This window comes from Triplophysa dalaica, chromosome 3 (genome assembly GCF_015846415.1).
Source record: "Triplophysa dalaica isolate WHDGS20190420 chromosome 3, ASM1584641v1, whole genome shotgun sequence".
Classification (NCBI taxonomy): Eukaryota; Metazoa; Chordata; class Actinopteri; order Cypriniformes; family Nemacheilidae; genus Triplophysa; species Triplophysa dalaica.
Window position 1 is genome coordinate 7,569,125 of NC_079544.1, and position 25,335 is coordinate 7,594,459.

At 37.4% G+C, this 25,335-nt stretch overlaps 1 protein-coding gene across 1 annotated transcript; it reads left to right on the plus strand.

The window, feature by feature from the left end:
- The first annotated feature begins 6,901 nt into the window (after positions 1 to 6,901).
- On the plus strand, positions 6,902 to 24,884 carry c3h10orf67 (chromosome 3 C10orf67 homolog). The gene is made up of 17 exons (XM_056744551.1): positions 6,902 to 7,028; positions 7,125 to 7,360; positions 7,578 to 7,698; positions 8,780 to 8,923; positions 9,016 to 9,090; positions 9,214 to 9,342; positions 11,274 to 11,412; positions 12,218 to 12,276; positions 12,370 to 12,435; positions 15,954 to 16,019; positions 18,029 to 18,088; positions 18,176 to 18,255; positions 18,840 to 18,905; positions 18,987 to 19,074; positions 20,724 to 20,801; positions 20,883 to 20,979; positions 23,495 to 24,884. Exons 2-17 carry the CDS (start codon positions 7,275 to 7,277, stop codon positions 23,533 to 23,535), a joined length of 1,395 nt encoding a protein of 464 aa, XP_056600529.1. The 5' UTR covers positions 6,902 to 7,028; positions 7,125 to 7,274; the 3' UTR covers positions 23,536 to 24,884.
- Positions 24,885 to 25,335: the final 451 nt, after the last annotated feature.

A 25,335-nucleotide genomic window follows, 5' to 3' on the forward strand; every position in this document is an offset into this window, starting at 1 on the left:
AAGTATCTATTGCTCGGGTGCCATATAAACATATGAAATTCAGAACTATGAAAACCGGCAGCTCCTGTCCCCAATAACAACAATGAGACAACACGTGGGGTCAACTTCACGCGGCGTTACGCAGACTGATCTGCGAATGACAACAAAGAACCGCGAGAGTGATTAGAAAAGACTGGTCGCTCTTTAGGCGTGATGACATCAACTCTGTCCCAAAATGCACTCCTATGTACCCTTGTGCACTAGTGCATGGTGCTATATAGGTTTGCACTTCCTGACGTCACCAAGTGTGGACTCGGAGTAGGCCAATAAGACCGCAGTGTGCCAGTTGGGACAGGGCTTAAAACGTCACTCTGGGCTGTGCCGTCACCTGTCAATGGGGTCATATCCACGTTACCCTTTGTTATCTTACTGATGTAGAAACCGCATGACATGTCATGGTCAGTTTAAATACATTACCTCATATTACATTTACATGTTTAGGCAGGCTTTTAAGTAATTTTGATTTGTTGCTTACTCTTTACTGGCCTTTACTGTGTAACGTTTTATTGGCTTTGCAAGGTGGCATGAAAGATCTTAAAAAACATTTACATTTAGGCACTATAGTACTAAAGAATGGTTTGTGCTTCAGTTTGTTATGTTATGTGTGTTATGTTATGTTATGTGGGCTGCCCAGAAGCTGGGTCTTGTGGGCAGCCCCTGCCGAAGAAGTCCATGGACACTTTTTAGACCCAGTCCGCCTGTAGTCTTCCCTGTGTTTCTTCTCCATTAGCCACGATAATATAAATGTCACCTTCTTATACCACACAGGATGAAATAGACACCTCATTATCTTCTGGGGATGAAATGGTGTAGCTGTGTGTCACGGTCAAAAATAGGGCACTCTGGCTTCCCTAAGTAAGTGAAGGAGTGTACATTATTGGTTTAGTAATGTACCAGTACCTCAGTCTCTCAGGTACACATTACATTATTTACGAAGAAATAACAAGAAAAGAGCCTAGAACTAATTTCAGTTGAACAAATTTCTGATTTTAGGATAATTTTAAGAATCATCCATCCAAGGCAATATTTATTCTGAAGCAAACCATTTTAGGTAGTTAGCAAGTCATAACATTATGCAAAAATTATAATAATTGAATGGAAAACCACTTGACCAGCTACACTTTACTATTGAGAGAATAAGTCACATAGACGTATAGCTCACCATAACTGAAGATGCTAGAAATTTCAGAGACGATGCAGAGTGGTGACCATATAGGAGCTGGTTTGTAGGTCGTCTGTTAGTGACTTGATCCTTGTGTGCCAAAGAAATTATTTAAAAAAGCCATTTTAAATTAACTGGACCTTAATACCAAGTCCTGGCCAGTCTCCCCCACGTTCATATAGTCTATGATGTCTACTCCTTAACAGCCTGCATTAATATCCACGAGTCTGATGTTCTCTCCCACAGACCTTTGATTACAGACAACTGCAGCAAGGACAGACTGTGGGGTTAAAGAGAACAAAAAAAACATTTCTATTAACATTTTAATCACCACAAATTACTGAGTGAATCATTAGTAACCTGAAGAGTTATGCACATATAAACTTTCAGAGTACTGTGACACTATGCATTCTGAAGAAAAGTTGTTTGATTTAAATGGTGAAAGATCTTATCCGGAGACACACAAAGCTCATCTGATCCAAACAAAGATAGTGACTCACACAATTCTGTTTCGGCAAAATAATAAAGGATGTCTTTACAGAGACATGGCAACCATTACAACTAAGATTGAATCTCGAACTTGAGCAAAAATCACAGGTTAAAAACTGCACATTGTGGGCATTATTTCACTTAAATTAGAAAAAAGTAGTACAATTATTTATCAGCCCTACACAGCTGTGGTCAAAGTTGTTAATTTTATGACATTTCTCTTTTTTCTCTTAAAATGGTCCCCAGTAATAAACACTTTGGATCTATCGATGAACATTTAAATGATGTGCCTATTTGCACATTGTTTCATAATAAGTCGCTGCGGAGAACAAAAGACCTTTCATGTAATTAAAAGTCATTAGCTTTAGGAGATCTCAGCTCATTGGGCAGGTTCTTGGCACAGTTTGATGTAAGACCATTAACAGGATTATAAAATCCCAGCAGGATCAGGAGAAACATCAGAACTTGGACCTTATTTCTAATGGCACTGATTTCTAAATTATCTGATAGTCTGACACAGTCTCAAGGGAATTCGTGACATAACAACCTTTTCTTATTTTAATACGTGGTATCTCTCATGCATTAATATACTGTATGTCAATGTTCATGTGAATTCCTGTTTCCTAGATCTCATTCAAATGTTTTGTAATGATCTGACTTCACTCCGTGACGTTATGTTTACGGGCGGGGATTTAGAGTAGTCATTTATCAGTGCTTTGCCACTTCATGAAACTCGTATTTTTAGCAAAATTAGCCTTTGCAGCTGTGATTTTAGGGTTTGGGGTGAGGTAAGGTAAGGTGTTGGTAAGCCACCACTTAAAATATGACCAACTTCTTGGTAACACCTCAAAATAAGGTGCTATTTGTTAACAATAAGATTTCATTATCATTTATTAATTCTGCAAACACTTTTATCCAAAGCGATTTACAAGTAGGAGACTATATAAACATTTTGTCAAGACGCTAAACAGTACCGTTAGTTTACAAGGCCAGCTACTAGGAGGATTAAAGCTGGAGTAAGCAAAGGAGAGAATGAACAAAAGTTTTTTTTTGACAGACTTACAGAGTTATTGGTTAGTCAAATAAATGCGAAACAGGTATGTTTTGAGCTGTTTTTTGAAACGTATGAAGGATGCTGCAGTTCTGATGGAGGCTGGTAGTTCATTCCACCAAAGGTGAACCGAATAAGGAAAGGTTTTTGCAAGCGATTTGGTGCCTCGCTGTGATGGAACAACCTGGCATCACTCATTTTCAGACCTGGAACACTGAGTTAAGGTAGATGAGCGAATTTGCCGTTGTCGTTCTGAAGGCCAGTGTCAGAGGTTGGAATGCCGGCCAGTAGAGAATTGCAGTAGTCCAGTCTTGATCTGACCACAGCTTGGACAAGCTGAAGGGCATACTTCCACAGGAACGGCCTGATTTTCCTGATGTTGTAGTAGAGCACATACCTGCCAGTTCGAAAGGTTGCTGCGATGTGGGAGGTGAATTTCAGCTAGTCGACGAAAATCACCCCCAGGTTCCTCGCAGAATATTAGGGTGTTATAATTAATGCATTAGCTAACATGTACTAACAATGAGATACTTCTACAGAATTTGTTATTATTAATTCCTGTTAATTTCAGCATTTATTAATACATTATTAAAACCAAATGTTGTCACTGTTAACGTTTATGCACCATGAACTAACATGAATAACTGTATTGACAGGCACTTACATTAACAAGGATTAACACAGTAAATGCTGAAAAACTAAGTTGGATAGTCAAGCAATTTAGCCAGTGACAAGAACTGATGTGACTTTATGCAAGTTACAACAACTGAAACAACTATTATGATTAATAATTAAAAAGTTAATTTCATAGCCTTTTTGATTAAAAAAAAGTTTCCGAAAAAAACAAGCAAAACAAAACAATATGTATTGCAATTTCCCTTTAACTCTTTCCGTTTTTCTTTATGACATCATCATCCAGGAAGTGATATCATGTGGTGAAAAAGCAATATGTGTTGAAAAAGCATTAACAATGGATTTTACATTCTGTTATGTTTTATTGGTTGGTTTGATAAAACAACATACCCTACAGTCAATGTATGCATATATCGGCATTTCACAAAGTGTTAAAAAAGTCAAGTAGTAAATTAAATGTTTATGTTCATGAGTTTAACAAGTTCTTTTAGGTATGCAGTACTGTTTTACAGACATATTTTCTTAAATTAAGAAACAACACAAGCTTTTATTACGTTACAGAAAGACTAAAGTCTTAGGGCAAGAATAACCCAGTTATACATTAACCTTATGTATTTCAATAAGATTTTTTTTTCATTATTACTAGTGAAATGCATAGTTTTATGTGCTCTCTCACGTAAACAGCATTTTAAATCAGGCAGTTAGAGGTCATAGGTATGAATGTACAAATCATGACACGCCTGGTCAGCTACTGCCCTCTATAGAAAACTACAAGACATGGCCAAACTTCTACACATTTTATACACGGACTATCAAGAACATCAAGTAAAACCCTGTTAGACTGATTTGTTATTCAATTTATTTCTGTGGAGACTGGATGTTCTCACTTTCTCCAGGATAACCAAAACGCACCCATAATCAAACTGCCATATGTCATTTAAGCCTCTGTCATCTGCTGCCAACTCTGACTAATTAATTTCTCTGATTATTCAGAAGGAAAGCTTTAGCTTATGTGACCAGAGGCCATTTGTTTGTAATAGTGTGTTTCCCCTCCCAATGATGTGTTCTCTGGGTGCTGCAATGTCTTGTTTTTCCTTTTCCGTGTCTCTTTTCCACTTTGCTTTGGATTACTTACTCATTTTTGTCTTATTTCTATTACATTTTAAATTAATTGTGATTGCGAACTCATCAAAATATGGAATAATAATGCAAATGAAATATTTTGAATAATGTTTTGAATAGAGTAATATAAATAATAATATCTACTGACGTATTTTCACACTTTGGTAAATATGAGGATTAGGCTAATGTAAAGTAAAAATGAAAGTTATACAGCAAATAAAAACAGCATGATTTATATATGTATCATAAATACATGGTGAAAAAAATAGATAAAGCATTTTATACAAAGCAAACACTTTGTATATCGTTCATATAAATTACACCTGCAATGTAAAGTCTGACTAAATGTTTGCAGGTCGCTACGTTTGGTAACCAGTAGAGGGCAGCAAAAGGCGTATTATAATAGTAGGTTTTTGGTTATCTGCATAAATTAGTGTCAAAACACTAAACGTAATGATCTTGTTTTTCCGTCCAAGAGCACCATATTACCCAACCATTGAGTTAGATTAGTGTGATTCCTTCATATGAATCTCGATGAATGAAGTCCACAATGTGATGACATGGATCCCTTTCACTGAAGTTCTACCCAGGCCAGCACTGGGCCCTCAAGGCTTCTGCAAAACTGCTGAATGAATCAGACTAAATGAATTAAGGCTGATTTCCATTGTCAGCTGGTGGGACGTGTCTTATGGAATTTGTTGCTTGACTTGACTCCAAAAATACACCCTTCATTTTCTGTACAGTTACGCCTGCCTGGTGATTGTGATGCTCTGTGGTGAAGATCAGTTTACAATAGCTACTAGATGCAACTAATGGATGGTGTAATAATAAACGGGTGAATAATTCAAAAAATGTATGCTTTAAATTTAAAGATTTAAACAAAAAAAATAAAGAAATGCTTTGAATAAAAACAAACTTGAATATTGTATTTGACATTTCGTCACACTTACAAATTTGTAAACATTTGGACAAATAATTGGTTGTTCTATATATTACCTATTACCTATTGCATTTGCAAATGCAGAGAACAGCATCTTTATTATAAGTAATCTGAAAGGTTGTATACAAAGTACAAGCATTATAATGTAGGTGAACTGTGACATAAAGTGATGAACAAAACAATAAACAAGGTTTCTTTATTAAGAGGTGCATGTTACACAAGCATATCCAAGACTGTCTTTCACGCCTGACTGATGTTCATCCATGCATACGTTATTTCTCGTTAAGACCTCTGAATTTCAAAACTACTCCACTCTGATAGAACCACAAAAAAAAACAGCACACAAAATGTTCAGAAATCTCCACGTTGTGAAATCAAAACCAAAAACACCACGATTAGACTGTCCTCTACTGAAAAGAGCTAAACTGATTAATTAAAGGGCCATATTGCCTTGCCCCCAGGGCAGACTCTTACAGTAGAAGCAACGCTGTCTGTGAGGGGGAGGGGACATACCTAGAGTCTGCTGTTGTGACTGCTTCTCTGGGTGAGTTTAGGGCCGCTGAACCATGTTGGAGAGTATATTTCAGTATTAGGGATTATTGTGTTTAAGCAGACTCGAACAGATTATGGCAACTAGACAGACTAATCTATTTTAATAGACTTTTCCTTGTATGAAAATGAAGAGTAGGCTTTGTGATTAGTGAAATCAAAGTGCAAAACAGCCCCCAAAACTGTATTAAGGAGGTAAACCCAGTTAATCTGAAAACCATTGTCTGTCTTTAGACTGAGATTTGAACTTCATTGTCCAAAATTGCTTACTGAAAACAGAACTCGATCATCTGTTTTCATTGTGAGTTAAGATAGCTGTGTAGGTCTAATAAAGGGTAATAGGCTTTAGAGATACACTTGTTATTCCATTTGTCAATATCATGTCTGGTATCAACTGGATAAATTTAATCTACACATATAACACAATATATAACACATTTAAACAGTACAGTGGGATGATAAGCATAAAGCAATTTACTAAACAATAAAAACAGCAAAAAAATAATTTAAACAAATAAAAAGTAATACAAATAAATTAATGCATTTTATACATCGAGGTGCAGTTTGTAACAATTTAAGATAGTGTTATATTTTTCTTCAGCTGAGCACTTACAATATCTCAAATTTTCCCAACTACTTGTAAATCGTGAGAAAATCGTGAGGAAATCGTAATCGGCGTTCCCCTCTTGTTACCGCCTTTACTGACGTAGAAATCTCACGACAACAGTTTCGAGCACAAATGTGGAAGTAGTGTCTAGCGTCTAGCAAGCCAATAAATTGTTTCGAGCAGTCACTTATTTATGGACCACAGTTATTTGCAATAGTTATAAAACTTTACCTCAAATTCTAACATGATTTCTTGTTCCCGTCTGATTGATGGTCCAGCGGTGGAGTTGAAGACAATCCCATCATTCCACGCTCCTTCACAGCGTCATCAAGCTAACGGAATTGTTGTTGTTCTGGTCGTGCGAACTTTTACAAACTGCACCTTTAACACACATGACGATTTGAAAATCCCGGATGTGTGCCAGGGTACTTTTATTGTAAGAAATATGATTATGAATTTTAAACATTAAAATGATTTACAAATAAAAACACACAATGAAAAGCATATTAGCTGTGTTGTTATTATGTTTTAGACGTTTTTCATTTGGGCACGTGTCAAATGCATACTCCAGCTCCGGTTACAGACTCATTCACTTCCTGTTAACTTTCCGTCGCTATGGCAATCCCTTCAAGCTGCCTGTGCTCTGTACCTTTTTTGGCTGTCCTGTAGCTATTTTCCAAGAATGGACGAGATTAAAAAGAGATTAAACAGCATTACAGATGAAGCTGAAGATGATCTTATTTTAAAAGAGATTGAAGAAATAAATCGGTAAGACATGTTTCTTGCTGCGTTAAAAGTCGAGTTCAGTCGTAACATATAACTGTAAACAATTCATGACATAGTGCAACAAGATATAACTGTGACACTCAAACCACCTTACATTAAACATTAAGCTCACATTATAAACCTTACGAATTCATTGTAACACGATTGTTTGATGTAGGAACTGAACTTTCACCTCATCCTCATTTCCCCCGTTTTCAAGGTTTAATGTATCAAACCAATTGAGGTCAGGATTTTTTGGACAAGATGCCAGCGTCCAAACAGAAGAGTCAGACCTGCCAAATGTAAAGCTTCTTGCTGCTAACACTGCAGAGCTATTGAAGGTGTGTGTATGCAGATCACTTTGGATTGAAGCATCTATTATAGCATTTATTAAAGCAAATGCATAAATGTGAGGCTAACCAAGGTAGGTTTTTGAGTCTGATCATTGCACATGATTTTACCACAAAACAGGAAGCAGTCTGTCAGCTTTCAATCAATCAATGTGCAGCTATTAATGATGCGGATTTGTGTATTTTTGCACATTAAGCTTATACTTTATCGGTGCATTCCACTAGATTTGCCCACTGAATTCATTCATGCTGCTGTCTTTTCATCTTATTAGTTCAAGATTCTTCTGACTTCAGCTCTGAGTGGCTTCACAGTTGGAGTCCGGGTGACCCGCTGAGAGGGCATATGGTGTCTTTATGCTATAGAACAGTGCCTTCACAAGGAGTGCTCATGACTCTTTTAGCTTAAACATATTGATTAGCAGGCTAGCAGTTAAATAAATACTCTCCTAAATGCATGAGTCCAAATTAGCAGGGATGCGCAATATATCAACATATCCCAAATGTGCATGTATAGAATTGCAACAGCTTGCAATTACATAAATAATCTAATACTTCAAAAAATAATGATTTGAACTTGATGCCAGTGCAGACAGCAGAGAGACTGGCATGCAAATGTTAGATGGGATATATGTGCGTAAGTGCTTGCACACGCACACATCTGACAAATTGTTAAAATGCCATTGTCAGACTTATTTTTATTAACTGCAACAGTAAAACGTGGTTGTTTTCTTTCAGAAGTTATAGCAATTCTTTCTTTTGCAAAAAAGAATGTGTAGCATGGATGTTGGATATATTATTTTCAGTTGACATATTGTAACATAATTGATTTACAAACTTAAAACATTATTGTAGCGTCACTTTTTTCTTCAATATCATGCTGACCTATTTACTCTGGTCTGGTTTTCATTTTAGCTTTTTTTGTTGGGCAGATGCTTTTATTCAAATGACCTGGTGCATTAGATCAAGATGTATATTAACCCATTTCCCATTGCTAGTTCCATTTCAGTGACAGTTACTATAGTGCGACGTCGTTGTGTTTTGTGTTTGTTTTAAAATATTTAATTCATCTCAGGAAGTGCAGGTTCTGAGGGAAGACACCGAAAAGAAACTGAAAATAATACATGTTCAGTATGAGACCAAACTTCAGCAAGAGGCTGACGTCCTGTACACAAGAATGAATGAAAAAGTCACGAGTTTGGAAGACTGTCACAAAGAGGTTTGTATACAGCGCTGCTCATGTTCTCCTCCGTCCAACATGTTTCTTTTCTGATAATGATTAATGGTTTAGTTTGCTGTCTTTTTTTAAAGAAATTATCTGTTCTTCGGAGAAGCTATCAGCAGCAGCTATCTGATGCACTGCAGGTGGTCAAATCCAGCTATAAGGTAACACTGAACGATTGTAGAAAATGAATCAACTTATATACAGTATATTTACATATATTTTTTATGATAATTTGTTAATTTACATTATCACACCATGCACATACACACATTGTGGTGTGGCAGAAAAGTAACAGAAATCTGGAAGAGACAGCTTTGTTTTCTGACTCAACTGATGGACGAGTAAAGGAACTTTTAGAAGAGCTTGAGGAGAAGAACCTGAAAATTCAATGTATGACTGAACAGAAAAATGAGGTACAAAATCACTATTAATCACTATTTATCATAAAAAGACTTATACATTTTGACATATCTGTTTCAATCTGTTTAAATATAAATGACTAGTACTTTGTTTAGATGATAGTCTGTGCACTGCCGTGCATTTGTATTGAATGATGTCAATATGATTCTTTCCTCTTGATTTCTTAAATGTCATCCAGCTTGTGTTATTATTGACCAGCAAAACGGTAATTATTATTTAGTGGCTTGCTCTATTGTGGCCTGAAGTGCTCTTGGGAGTGGCACGGCCCAATGGCAATACACTAATAAGCTGGTTCTTGGGTTCCACAAATTGAAATCAATTACTTACCTTTATGCCCTGGTGAATAGGGTGACATGCTACATGAATGAGCTATAAGGTGCCAATAAGTGAGGTGTCTATCATTATTGGCCTTTTTAATAGGCTGCCCCCTCACTCCGCCTGACTTATCTCTTACCCATAGAGTAGCGCCTCTGTCCAACCAAACGGCTGCTCGCGTAGGCAGATGGCTGGAAGAACGGCCATACAAAACCTGCCACTCAAAGTGTAACAAATGAGTGCGGCCTGGTGGAGTTCGAGCTTTGTTCATTGTGCTAATGAGAGCTCTCACGCCCACAGGAGAGATGCATGGCTAATCACCTGTAGTTCTGGTACTGCAGCAGATGGTGGAGCCAGAGTTTAAGTTTGGGGTGAAAGAGCAGAATAGAAAACATCTTGGATTATATTTCTGGCAGAATTGCACGATTTACAAATTCAGATGATGTTTTCTGGTCTTAACTAGATGGGAGAGAAGGATGGATGGAGGGTGGGTGGGCGAGTGTTGTTTGGGCAGCGACATTGGGGTTATGGAGGTGACCGCCCCTCATCACTCTAAGTCGTACAGTGTGTGGATGTCAGATTTTTGCTATGCTCTGTTGCCCATTCTTATTAGTGATTGAGTAATCCTCAGGCTCTGCGCAGGCGTAAATCAGAACATTAAAACATTTGTTGATTATGTTTTACATACTATGATATGCATGTCGTGGGGGCTCTTTTGAGTCATCCTTATGTGTCATCAAACATCAAACAACTGTATAGCAATCAAAACTTCTTTATGGATCTTGCATGCGATTTACTTTCTCCTTATGAATGAAAGAGAGAGAGAGAGACGGAGCGAAGAAAGTTAAAAAGCTTTGAAAGCCTTTGAACGCCTGCATAATCTTAAGTGTGACAGGCATGCAAAAGCCCTGTTAATGTTCAGGGAATGAATGGTTGCTGCGGCACAAAGTAGAGAGCCAACTGCGTGGATATCACAGGAACCTGATGGGCTCCATGCGGCTCCCAGTCTGCGAACTTCAGCGTACTGACATGTGATGTGATCCTGGTGACACTGGCAGCGCTGCTACTGAGGGACAGCACAAAGGCAACAAGCCCCCCCGGGAAACCGTGCTCTCTGTGAACCCCCTGGGGCCGCTCAGCCATCCTCCGATCGCCCCCCCACACCCCAGCATCTCCCAGCCGGGCTCTGCCGGGCTTGTTAGAAAGCTGAGCCCAGACTGTGGGTGGATAGGCCCCAGCTGCCTTCCTCGACTTCCAGAATAAATTGACCTGAATGACAGGGGCACACAAACAGTATGATATGTATTATTCCTGTCAATAAAAATGTCCCCATGAATTATGGTCTTTGTATGTAATGTACTGCCATCTTTCTTCCGGGCAAGAAGAAAAGACAAGAAAGGAGGAAGGGAAAAAAGATGGCCCTCTTCGAAGTGTGTTTGCGGTTTTTGTTTCTCACTTTTTATTATGCAGGGGGAAATGGTAGGAGGCAGAAAGTTGTACGATTGCTTTGTGCCTGAATGGCACTCATATTTGCCACGCAGCTTGAGCGGCGTGGCTTTTGTTTCGCGCTGTAAAGGGAAAGTCAAAAAGGACTTGTGTCATTTTTCAGATCGACCCGGAGGGAGCGGCGGACACAGAGAAAAACAGACTCAAGTCAGAGAATGAAAAGCTGAAAGATAAGATCGACTCGCTGCACGTCGAAGTGGAAGAAATTCGACAGAGCCTGGAATCCAAAGAACAGACGCTGGGTACTTACACCACACGCACACACAAGTGTTCAAATGATTTTTTTGGGACCAAAGATAAACATTACGAATGAGTGATATATAGGCCGCTTACCTTATCTGGCCCATTTGTGTGAGGTGGTTAGCATTTGGAGAGCAATGTTTGAGGACACTTGTTCGATCATAGCTATCATCTCACACACTGTGGGAGTCTGTGAGGAGAAAGCAAACACAAGACAGGTGTATTCTCAAGGGTCAGCCCTTTATCTCCCATATATGTTTGATGTTCATTCATTGCTTATGTAACTTAGGTAACCGCCTGAGTATTTTCCGTCGGTTTTTGATTACGCGCGTACACATCTATTTTTGATATGCCACTGATTAAATACTAAGTAATGCGTCGTCCATTATAACACAACATAAACTACTCTATTCACAAAGTGAAGAACCACCTGCTAAAATGTTTTGCATTGGCTGTGACTAAATTTAAGAGCTGCCCAGGTCTTGACCATCTAAATAGAAAGAAAAGCACTCGGGCACTAACACACACTTGGCCCTTGAACTTAGTGGTTTGTGTTTGGTCAACGCATGTGAGTGGACATGTCAACAGCTATGAGCCAGGTCAGAAGCTTGTCAGGACCCTGAGCCAGAGCGGGTCATTCAGGCCAGAGCTGGCCTTCAGTCCTTTGACCAGAGACGAACAAAGATGAGTGGATGTCCTGTCGTTGTGTTTTCAACATCAGCAATTGTTTCTCTTCACACAGTTTTCACTACAGAACGGGTAAAGTTCTAAGAGATTTTCTTTAAACTCTCTTTGTTCTCTCCATAGCCGTGGAACTGGCAATGGTCAAATTAGAGGCTGAAAACAGCAAAAAGGCACTTCAGAAGGTACACAATACACCAGGAGTTTCGGACACACATATGAATGACATGTTGTGTTTGATTTGTGTTTTATGAAATCCTAATTTCCATTGATTTCAGTTAACCAGTGAACATGAACAAGTGAAAATACAGTTAAGATCAGAGAGAGAAAATGGCCAGAAAAAGGTGAGATTGTTGGTTTGTTTTATTCAAATTATATGATCATACAAAATCATATTTAGATCTATGAATATTTGATGCAGCTTTGAATCATCAAAGTCTAAATATTGGTCTTTACGTTCTTTGTACTTTTCTTGCATTTTTAAGTAACAATAAGGTTATGTTCATTAACAAAAGTATTAACTATCTTGAACTAACAATGAGAAATATAATTTTTAAAATAAAACATTATTACAATAAAATTGAAATTGAAATATTTTTTATTTGTGTCAATGCGAGTTAATACAAACACAGTTGTTCATCTTTTGATTTTGTTAGTTTGATGCGTTTTAACTGATGTTAACGTATACAACATTTGATTTAAAATTGCATTAGTTTAAGATTTATAAATGTGTGTTGTTCATTGTTAGTTCATGCTTACTCATGTATAGTTAACATCATATTGTAAAGTGTTTCTCTAATATGTACTGCCCCAGGATATAATTCTCTTTACCAGAAATGGTTACTGTGTGACATCTAAAATAAATATGGTAGCATATGTTAGGTTTGTGTTTTCCCTCATAATTTTGTATGCTGCTCTCATGTGTTAGCTTTGTGAGCAGACAGACGCATGCCATTGGAGCATCTTAGCAAGATTTAATGCTGTGCAGCAACTGGTGCATGAGAGAGAACTGTAAATGAGTTTATGATATGTGATCAAGCACAGCTGAGAATATTCAGCATTGAGGCCTGACACTGTAGCTTGTTGATTTTGATAAAACATTTGGCGAATGGACGTGGCGCAGCGTTTTTGACACCTATTGATATAGCATTGTTTATTTAGGGTTTTTATCTTTTGTGCAGTAAAACTGAAGTGTGTGTGTGAAATAGCACTCCGTGGTGTTAAAATTGGGGCAATGCCAGAGTTTATATTATGCACTACAGTAAGAAACCATGCGGCCAAAGGGCTTTGTTTTGCATTTTGAATAAGCGCAAACTTGGACTGTTGCCTTGTATTCATAAATCACAAGCTTGAATTTGAGCCTCTTTTTGTTATCTTTGAAAGGCTAAACATGATTTGATTTGATTTGAAAATGATGAAAATGCAGAATTATTTATTGAAACCAGATGGTTTTTTTACAAAATGTATTGAAGCAGTGGCTAGCGAGAAACGCTTTCCTGGGGTTTATTGCAAGGGACAATATGCACCGAGTTTGCCAAACAATGGCTAAAATTAAAATATGAACACAGCGGACAATGTAAAAGGAGTGTGAAAGACTCTATGGTACTCAGCCATTGAATTTGGCCACACAGAATCCAGAAGGTTAAAAGTCTCCCTCTGGCCTGGCAGGGTTGCTGGGATACAAGCAGCAAGGGTCCTGTCAAAGCTGCCATAATTTAGCCTGCAATCAAACGCTCATATTAGCACAGCTCTTCAGCAGGATAAAGAAGGAAACACATACTGATGTTTACCGTTGCCACTTGTTGCCTGAAGAGTTTTTATGTACCCAGACTTTTCGTTATTTACTTATTTGTTTATTATATAGGTTTGTGGCATGCTGTGTCAATAAAGATGTAAACATTTGAGTGCTTACAGCTGACAGTGAAAGCGATAACAAACCGAATTTAAGTTTTTCTTATAAATAAAAAAGAAATATATATATAGTATATACAAGTAATTTTTTTGATATTCTCATATAAGGTACAGTTGTTGCTACATACTGTAGATATGTCTAATTATCCTTTATTTGTGATTTGATTGAACTATTTAACAATATCATAATAAAATTTCATATGCTTGACTTTAATAAAAAGTTATGAAACCAGTAAATTAGGTAAAGCATTGTTTTTTATTGCATTACACAGTTTGTTTTCTATTTAAAAATAAGTGTATCAGTTTCAGAACAATAATGTTCCGACTTTTCATGTAGCACTGAGTGGACACAAAACTTGTTGGGTCCATCAAGAGGCTGAAGTAGCAGGTGGTGGCCGAACACACCTTATGAAGAAGCCCTGGTTAAAAACACTAATAAAGACCTCCTTATTGTTGTTACGGCCACCGGGAGAAAGGATAATCCATATTTAGTGTAGCAGCTTAGATTGATCTCTTTTCAGTCCTGCACCCTTTGTTTAGCCGGCCTTTTGTGCGATGACTGACAAACTCAATGTTAAGGTCTATCACGGTGGCTATGCATGAAAATGTAAAGCAAAAAAATGACGTTTTGAAAAAACGAGGGTTTTCTTCACTTTATTTTGGTGACTTTGATCAATGGAGCAGAAAATCTGTTTCCATAGCCAGAGGGCCGCAGGGAGACCTATAATGAGAGGCTGAAGGCTCAGGCCAGAGTGGAGTGTGAAGCTCAGCTGGGTGTAAGCTTTGCCTCTGTGAAAAGACAACCAAATGAACAGTCCCTGAACCACACGGCCACACCGGTCAACAGCACCCCTGACCCACCGCTTTTGCTTTTCACAACATTTTTTCATGATATATTGTGTTGCATTGTTATAAGAAAGTTATCTTCTAGTGTGGTATCTTTTAAATTAGTGGTTTATCAACTCATGACAGTCATGCAGAATATATTGGTTAATACCAATTATTTTTTGATTGTTAGGTCAGGTATTAGTAATAATGGTAACACCTTAGAATACACACTAAAAACTGCTGGGTTGTTTTAAACCCATGGTTAGGTCAAATATGGATAATTTAAGATAAATTGAGTTTTAATACAACAAAAGTACGCACATCACCTTCAAACAAATGATATCAGAAAAATGTATTAAAAGTCGGCACACCAAAGCTCCAAAAAAAATATTTTTTAATAGAGTTCCTCAAAAAGTCTGATGAAGTGCTCGAACCATTACGCATTTTGTTTAAGTCAATTAAAAATTATATTTTTTGGAGCTTTGGTGTGCCGACTTTTCATACATTTTTCTAATACAATTTAACAAAATCAAATGATGTTTCTACAGTAGCATTTCTTAAAATGAGTTCATGCACAATGAAGTGAAATAAACGAACAATAACATATTTTATTGATGTTAAAATGAACAAAGTTTAATAAATGATCTAAAAATGTACAACTTGTTAGTTCATGTTATCTAACGCAATAATTATTTGTTAATAAATTGTATCCTAATGTGTAATGTTACCATAAAGAATAATAAATCATATAATTATATTTTATGCATTTATCACTTTTCATTGACTTATATGAGTATTTTTAAAGGATTTTTATTTTATTTTTTTATTTATGCTTATTTATGGCATGGGATATTAAAGATTTAAAATAACGACTTGCAAGTAACACTATTATTACCATGAATACTACTTATGTAAATACGTTTGATAAGGACTTTTTCATACTGGTAAACAACATCAGAATGGAATTTTAGGGAAGATGTGTAATAATTAAAAATGAGCTTAAATACATAACTCGGTATAGCCAAATCATTTGGGATAACTGCACTTACACAGGTGGAGCTCACAAATAAGTTTCACCCTATCTCTTGTTTTTTAAAGATAATATTTTTATTTTCCTTCACAGATGAAACAGTTTAAAGAGGAAATGGAGAAAGATCTTGCACAGGTTGAGGCTTCACACATGAAGGAGGTGAGACCCAGTGAAACAGAAAACAGGCCTCAGATACGGCACAGACCTGATGCGTTTTTTGCACGTCCTGGTGGCGAGTTATCTGTCTCAGGATGTTTGAAGGTCTTGAACTCTTGGCCAAAGGAAGGTCCCTTTTTCACCCCAGACATCAGAGTCCTAAAGCAAAGAAGAAGGATAAGGTGCACACGCAGCGTCTAAGTGGTATCGATTTTAGCCATGAGCCTGGGGTTAAAATACAACCCGGACCAACACTAAAGCGCAGTCATTAACAACCCTGTGTCATGATTGAGAGATCACTTCTTTGCCTTTTTTTAAAGCAAACAAACAACTATATTTTTATCACACCAATAGAAGCACATACCATAAGTGTTACTTTTTTATACATACATTTCTTAGAAACTTACTATTTAAATGCCCTTTTCTGTTTAAACTTACCTTTAGGTAAAATGAAACTAAAAAAATGAACAATTCTGTTGTTTGTTTATTTAGAATGTTGGTAGACAGACAAGGTAGTACCCACTCACTTCAATTGCACAGACACAGAAAAAAATGCAATTCAATGGGCACTGCGGTCGTTTGCTTTCCAGCATTCTTCAAAATATCTTCTTTTGTGTTCTGCAGAAGAAATTGAGTCACGCAGGTTTGAAATGACAGAAGGGTGAGTTAATGATGACAGAATTTTCAATTTTTGGGGGCGAACTGTCCCTTTAAGTCTTCATAGTCCATCTATTCCTTTTAACTTATTCATGGCTTGTCGAGGCCTCATCCATTGGGAAGATGACTCTGTCAACACGGTGACCATAGAGGCAGCGTCCGGGTTGAATCAGCTCAGAGCCTAGGAGAGTGTGGAATGTGGCATACAGCTGACACAACACACTGACAGGATAGAGTGGGTGAGGGGGTCCTGCTGAATAGAAGTGGGACAATAGGCCCGGTTTAAAGTCCACTTCATAAAGGGTGCCCTCACAATGAGCATGGCCACTGTAGTGGCTAGCTATTATGGTAATGTGTGTAACTCTTATCTGTTTTGTAATGCCCAAGCTTCCATCTTAACTGGCACGTGCCTGGCTCGGCATAGACAGCAACTCAAGCTTAGATACCATGTGCATACGGGTTCCTTTATTTACCATGACAAACAGTTTTTGCATAGACATGACCTTTGTATAAAGTTTTGAGTGCATTTTTTATATTTTGTCAGATCAAAGTTTAATTTGCGGCTTTTATTATTTGCTGGTAAAATGTAGACATTCATCCTGGATTCATCAGACTGGATTGGGAGTGTTACTTGCCGTCATTAGTGTTCACGCTCAATATAGAGAACTTCATGTAGACCAACACAACTCAATATCTTATTGTCACAAATCAACACCTACTCCTTTTTACACACAATGGGTCTTTGAACACTCTGGCAAGGAAACTTTTTTTTCCCATTCTCTTTTTTTTCTTTGGCTCTGAAAGAAAAGGTTGGACTGACACCCTTTTTATGTTGGGTTAGACTAACAACACACTCGGCGCCCACTCATACTAAGAACAACTTTAAAAGGGACTCCCACGTTCCGTTAGGCCTTTTGGGGGAACATGGGTGGAAAAGTGGATGTCCGAGCTGACCTGAGGTGACCTGACCTTCACACTGCTCTGAACGTATGCACTCAATCAGCCAACATGACGTTCCACAAAGCTGTGTCAGGCCTTGATTGGACATGCCACACAAAGTGGACATTTGGTGTTAAAATGACCCTTTGTGAGAAACGGATTGATATAATGACACACAGAATATGGCCGGCCATTTAAATCTCCATTGAGAAGCAGACCAAAGACATTTCCTCCTTTGAAGAAGGTGGACGTGCTCCGAACATGTTGCTAGGTTCAGTGTCTGAATTCTTGGGATATCAGGGACTGGAACAAAAACACAAAAACACGATTTTCATTTATTTTCTTTATTGATACACACAAAGTTGTTGCATTATTGTGGTTTTTGAATATGACAGTTGTGATTTTCATATTGTCAGAAAGCAGCTATTGAAAGGAAATTTAAGGAGGCGAAGTCAGCAGAACCCGCAAGCATGGAGGTATAGCCACCGGTCTCTTCTTAACTGAAAATGTCTTAACCTAACATGTTAAAGCTTATCTGAATCTTGAATGTTTTTCTTGTTCAGCTTGTTGGGAATACAGAGCTGGTTCAAACACTAAAAGAACTAAGAAAGACAGAGGAAGGGCAGAAAAGGGAGATTGAAAGGTACTGTAAATGTTTGACAAAGATAAATGTCTTTCACCAAATCAATTTGAAACACATTCACAAGCTTGGTTCCTCTCTGGTGGAAGGAGTTGCCGGCCTTCACCCGATCTACTGGAAACACCACCACCTGCAAAAAACTGAAGAAAGACCTTTCTGTTTATGCCTAACCAATCCATAACCACCATTAACTTTCCTTTGTTTGACATTGTTAACCAAATACTAAAATACAATTTCTGCTTGTAAACAGCTTTGTATACTGTTGTTTCCCAAAATTCTGTTATTTACTCAACCTCAAGTTGTTCCAAATCTGTATCAATATCTTTGTTCCCACAATTATTTGGAAAAATGCTCGTTGTTGACCAAGAACTGTTTGGTTTCAAGCATTCTTCCAAATATCTTTCTCTGTGTTAATCAGAACAAATACATTTAAACACATTTGGAAAAACTTGAGGGTGAGTAAATGAAGACAGAATTTAAGGCAAAATGTTAAGTGCTTACTCATTTGTATGTGGCTTTGGATGAAGGTTTCTGCTAAATAAATACGTTTTTCGGTTTTTCTATCTCTTACCGTTTTATGTTATCAGGCTCAATAAGCAGTTGTGCACTTCCAATCAGGTGTGGGAAAAGAAGTTTGAGATTTTAAGACAGAGGTACATTGCAAGGTCTAACTCTTGTAAGTTGTTACGATAGACTATTATGTGCTATGCTTCACTGATCCTTTCTTTTATAAGTTTTCACGCCATCAAGGACGAGATGTTCTTAAGGCAGTCGCTCCAGCGGCAGGAGGCGATACTTCACAACCCCTCAGTCAGCTTTGCGGTCAGTGGATTCTCTAAGAACACAGCATTTGTCCTCTAACTATATGATCGCTTTGAATAAATAAACATGCTCCCCCATGATATTTACACTATTGAGTGAGACCAAAACATGTTTTTTTCCTTTATCAAAGCTCATGATCTTGCCGCAGTAAATGAGGGCAGACGCTTTAATCATGTAACCCTTAATGAAATCTGCACCTGTGGCCTGTCCCACACACACACAGAGCACATATACAGTAGAGGTTACCCTTAACAGACTTTAACAGGTGCATGCCCATTAAGCCCCTCATCCCTGGCCTCAATTGGTGAAGGCTGATGAATATGTATAAGTTTGGGCTGGTTTTGTTTTTTTATTTTGCTCTGCTCCCCACACCCCATTTAACCGGCGGACAAACGCAACTCCAATCACCTCGTTGAGGCCTGCATGTGCCGGATGTCGTTTATTACACAAATAATACACATGACAAACAAGTGAGAAGTAACTCTACGTGTTTGAAATCTTTATTAAGTTACTGTTTGTAAGTGAGCTAAATCTGACAAAACCTCATTTGTGATATAAATCCACTAAAAACATTAAGAGAGCACTCCGGTTTTGATTTTAAGCAGCATTTCTACATGTATTGCATCAGTGTCTGTTGAATTTAACAGAAACAAACCTCAGGAATAACATAAAATCACGTGAATCATGTGAAAGATGCATGAAAGTTGTCAAACATCTCCCTTTTTTAAACTTTAAAAAAAACATGTAAAACAGTTCTGTGTTATTTAAACATGAATATGAACTTGATTTCTTTGCGGTGTTAGAGATCTGCATTTTTTTTTTTACCAGTTTGTCCCGTTTCAATTAAAAAATCTTTTTTTTAGAGTATTGTCACTAGTACACAAAAGGAAATACATTTTTTAATTCGACCTGGAATAGTAAATTCAGAAAACAGAAAATAAGTCGTCTATTATTTCGCAGCGGTATAGATGGCTTCAGGACGCAATTAACTTCCAGTCTGTGTTTGTTGATTGATCTGGCTAGTGGCTAATAATACAACTATTAATTTATATTTATATTTCATTGTATAATAATTGTATTAAATAAACACTTTATTTAATTTAATTGTTTATCATTTGTTTATCATGGGTCTTGTGACTTTGTCGCATTTAAGTTTAGCCAAGTAACGGTTATTCTACTGGTAACCCAAAATAACACTGGCTGGACCTACTTTTAACTTGCTAGCTAATGTGAAATACTTGTTTTCTTTTACTTGTTATTAGACGTAATCTGCAGGGATTATATGTGGATGTGCACGAGAAGTTTAATTCTTTGTTTATGTTGCATAAAGTGCATTAATGTTTGTTTATGTTGTTGCTTTTAAACCGTATAACACTTATAATAAAGCAAATAAGCTTTTTATGTTTAAAAAATGCAAGTGTTTTTCTTTTTTGGAAAGTGCTTTACATTTCAGCTTTATATGAAACAATACAAATTTATAGATGTTTAGATTTTTTTTCAAAGGTAAGGGTGTGGATTACGTTTAGTCAATAGTATTTAGGATGAATCTATGTTATATCCCCATTTAGTAAGCTACTGTAGGTAAATGTGTGTGAGAGGATGAGAGAAATCTCACATTTCAGATAAGCTTTAACACGTTTTTCCTACAGATGGATGTTCCTTGTGCACCACTGCAAAAGAGTGACAGTAATTTAAAACGGTTGGGCTCCACTAGTGTAGCTCCATTGGTAAGGATCTTTCCAAATGAAACTGTTATGTTCTACGTGTGATGTAAAATCTCTCAAGCTTAGAATCCCATCTGCATTTAGCCACGTATAGGTGCTGGAGGCCAGCAGAAAAAGAACAGGACGATTGGGACAATGGACCTATGCCTGCAGACTGAGAGACCTGCTTTCACCACCTCAGGTAAGTCAATTATGCTCTCCATAACCACCTGAAAAAATAACAAATAACTATTTCATAACTAACAGAGTCAACAACTAAAACAACATAATGATGTTCACAAAAACATTAGCGACGCCCCAAACTCGCACAACAGGTTGCAAACATTCCGCTTTACTCCATTGAACCTTAGTAGAACATTAAGACCTTCCCTGTTATGAAGAAGCATATCACAAGGATATGTTAATTTGTTTATAAAGTCTTTGCAGATATTGATTTGCCCAAACGTCCCTCTGAAAGGCCGCCTTGTGAGGTAATATCATATTAGCACTGACACATGAGGAATAGGAATGAGAAATGATGGAGAGAGTAGTCTCGTTTCAGCTACGTTTTAATCTTTCTTTTGCCTATTATTGACTTTCTGATGATTGGGATCTAGGCTAATGAGCTTAGCAGGCATGACATGGCGAGATAACCGAAAGACTTAATACCCTCTGTCAATATGGAAGCTCTCAGACACAAATATCTGATGCACAGAAGCTAACTAATCAATCGGACGGATTACTCTTTTGCAGATTTCAACAGACTGGTAATTATAGACAATATATGTGCATCAATGCTTCTACAACTCATATAATATATATATGTTCAATCAATCTTATGTTCAATCTTGTTTGCAATAAATAACTAAATCTAAAACCTTGCTCACAACTATTATTTGGTAAGAAAACAAATAATTGGTTAGAATGTTCACCATAAATAACATTTTTTGTGCATTTAATGACCTATGCAGCGCAGTCATAGATTTTTGAATCACCTTTAACCCCTGACACATTGTTCTCTGTATATTTGCTTAAGCCCTTGATAAAAGCCGCTCACTTGCAGCCTGGGCTACGGATAGAGACTTCTACAGGCCAACTAACGCAGTAGATTATAGTGGGTCTACATGGAGGGGGGTCACTGGTCCTCAGTCCAGAGGACCTGGTCAGTGACCTTTACAACAGCTAGCCGGCCCCTGTCTAAACCATGGGAATCTGGTCCATACATCACCACTGACACCCAATAATTGAGACACTGGAGATAAGGCAACGGCTACTGAGGGTCTTGACACTTGGAAAGAGTCGGCAAACATTGTTGTCACACAGCAGATTATGTTTATTCAGTGGGTCACCGATCTAAGGTGGTGTGAATAATTTCAAGTCTGTATGGCAGACCCACTCTTACAAGCTCTTATTTAGACATCTAAACTTTGGCTGTCTGTCTGGGTCCGGGGACGCTTGTGTGATTTTCATTTCACGACTTCATAAATGCTAAGTATAATTCTTCATTTTAGCGGCTAATATTTCAAGAGTAAAAAGAAAAAAAATCGTAAATTAAACGATTCATATTCAATATGCAAGCAATGAATATTTTAAGTACATTGCAAACACTGTAGCATCTCTTTTGCCGTTAAGCGGTCAGTTTTACTAGGAGATTTAAAGGGTTTCCCCCTTTTTTATATGGGAAGGCTACAAAGTCACTCGGCAGATGATCAAAAGAAGGGGGACAAGACTGCTTGGATACACAACCATAATAAATTTTGGTCTTTTTCTTCTTTTTCTTAGTGAATACGTCTGGGCCATATGCTTTGCTGCGTAACTATTTGAAAGAGGCATTTACAAACCCAGGCCCACCACATTAAACTCTATAACAATCTTTATTCATGGTAACTTATCAGACTCAATTAATCAACCTCAACAATGGCAATTCTGATGTGTTCAAGCAACCTGAAAGGCCTAGGTCACCTCTAGGGCAGTCGTAAGCTTGACTTTTTTCTCCACACTTAAACCCATATATTCCTTCATCATCCATTACCAAGACTCATTTTACATCTTAAACCTGCTGCAAAAAGAAAAAAGACACACTGAAAATGAACCACTTTTAGAGTTAAACGTGAGCTTTCTGTTTCTCTTCTGTTTTCAAAGCCCTTCGGTTGATAAAAAGCCTCTCAGTTAGTCTCAAAGGAGCATGTCTTCTCTGCTGCATTGTGAATGGTATTGTTATGGCTATTCCAGTGGGCTGAAAAGGGGTAACCACTGGTTTGATTCGGTTACACGGTGTGGTTAAGTTCTCCCTCCCACCGCCTTGGTGTCTATGGAGGGTCCGTGACCTGTTTAGAATCGGCCAGGGAAATGTCATGTTGCCCCTCCCATGGGCAGTACTCACATTCACTTGATTGGTACAAAAAATGACTTGGGATGGCAAAAACCACTCTTCCTGCATCACAATTTATAGACGCTATATAATATCTATGTCATTATTGGTTTGCTAATGATATTCTAGCATGTGGTCAGATGATACATGTACGTGAACACTGTTCATTATACCTAACTTAGAATTTTCATTAATATATTTCTTATTGTTCTGAATGTATTTTTAAAGTATATTTAATTGATATGTATATATATATATGTGTGTGTGTGTGTGTGTGTGTATAATATATTATATTTTACTGAAATGTAGAATTTTCATGAAACTTTTTTTTTATATTTCATTGCAGATTCACTGTTGGTCGTTGCAGATGAAAAGAATGAAGAATAGACCCGGACCTTCCTCTTACCTTTTTAACCAGGCAACTACTGTTTATATTTGTGCTGTCCTTACTTGATGATGATATCATGTCCTTCAGTATACTGTAAAAAGATGCTTTTTTCTTTTATCCGAAAAAAGTCTAAGGTCGGTTTCAAAAACAAGGCTTGCCACTGTAAATCCAAATGCTAAAAATAATCAAACTGATTAAGTAATGTAAACATAATTTAATGAAATTTAATGTTTAATGTTCCTGAAACATGATTTTTACATATTTTTTATGATTTTTAAGTTCTGTCTACTTAATTTCAGGAGAATGATGAATTAAATATTTAAGTCACACTTACTAAGAACTTATATTTAAAATTTAATCAAATGTAAAAGTTTGCTTTATTAAACCAAGAACCCCTAAAACTCAAAAAACTTCATTTTTTTGAGTATTGGCAATTTATCCGGGGTTACAATTAAGCCTTAAACCAGGACTAAGCCTTAGATAGATTATGATATTTTTGTCTCTTTTAATAAAATGCCTAAGAAATAACATTACTTGTGAGCATCTTGAGACAAAAGAATGATTATTATTTCATACATCGGAACAAGAGGAAGTTAAGTTTGTCAGTGAAGATATCACGGCTTACTGTTTAGCCTGTTTGGCTTGGTTTCAAGCAATGAGAATAGAAAACTTCAAATGTCTGTAAGTAAATGCATTAGATTTCTCCCATAGTGAAGCCACACAGAGCTCCCATTAAGAAAAACAAAAGCTATCGTGACTTTAACTGACTGTAATTGACTGGGCTTTGAATGGACTCAGTCTAATGCACCTCTTAAGCCTGAATGCTGTTGGAGAGGTGTAGACATGAGTAACTGTATGCATTCTTCTGCCACAGTAAAGAGCGCTCCAAGAATAGTCTTTAGCTTTCCGCATGCCGCATACGGCACAAAACCAGCGGAATGCAAAGCTTTGGAGGCGATCTCAATAGCTGTGCAGCTGAACAATAAGATCTTGGCTCTCAAACCCATTTCGGTCTTTAGTCTTGCTCTGCCCCCATCTCTTTCTTTATTTCACAGCTTTACATGTACAGAAAAATCTTTGACAGAAATTGTAATCTGAATTTGGAAGATATTGAATAGAAGTTTCAAATGAGTTATATTTCTTTAAGAAAGTATGAATTTATTATTGGAACTTATTGGAAAGTTTCAAAGCTATAAAGGCGGAGGGATTCGGCTGGTGAGATGTCGTCAAACTATAACATTCTGTATAAACGCCGTCCCTCTGTGAAAAACCCCTGCAGAGTTTTTCTCCAAACTCTGGTCTCAGCAGACCCCACTGACCCACAGGGACAAGCTTAGAATCAATTACCAATTTCTCATTTAACTATCTGTCATGTACAACGGACGGTTATTGGGTTATGACTTGATCAACTCGATCATTGTGCCGTGACCCTTTTCTCAGGGATTATGTGATTATGGCCTAATTCCTTGTAATCTTCGACTAACTGGTCCATTGCCAAGTCACAAAACAACTTTTCCGTACTGCTGTGCTTCTGAACAAACCAGCATGGTCCAAACTGCTGGTAGCCTAGTAACCATAGAGACTACTATCAGATGTCAGATATATATCACCAGCTAAAACAAACACAGGAGGGGGTATCGCACTAAAGACGTTTGCTATTTTCACAGTGTTTTAAACTCAGGTTGTAAAACAGCGAAGTGGAATTTTAGCTGTACTCCAGAAATTAATTAGTTTCATTAGTTGGAGGATAAATGGTGATGGCTGGTATGTTGGATTCCAGCAGAGTTTCACCATAGAGG

Excerpts from the sequence above, each read along its gene's own strand:
- c3h10orf67 (XM_056744551.1), top strand. The coding sequence starts at position 7,275 with ATGGACGAGATTAAAAAGAGATTAAACAGCATTACAGATGAAGCTGAA. Across the intron at positions 12,436-15,953 it reads GAGAAAATGGCCAGAAAAAG|ATGAAACAGTTTAAAGAGGA; the intron begins GTGAGATTGTTG and ends TTTCCTTCACAG. Across the intron at positions 20,980-23,494 it reads ACCTGCTTTCACCACCTCAG|ATTCACTGTTGGTCGTTGCA; the intron begins GTAAGTCAATTA and ends ATTTCATTGCAG.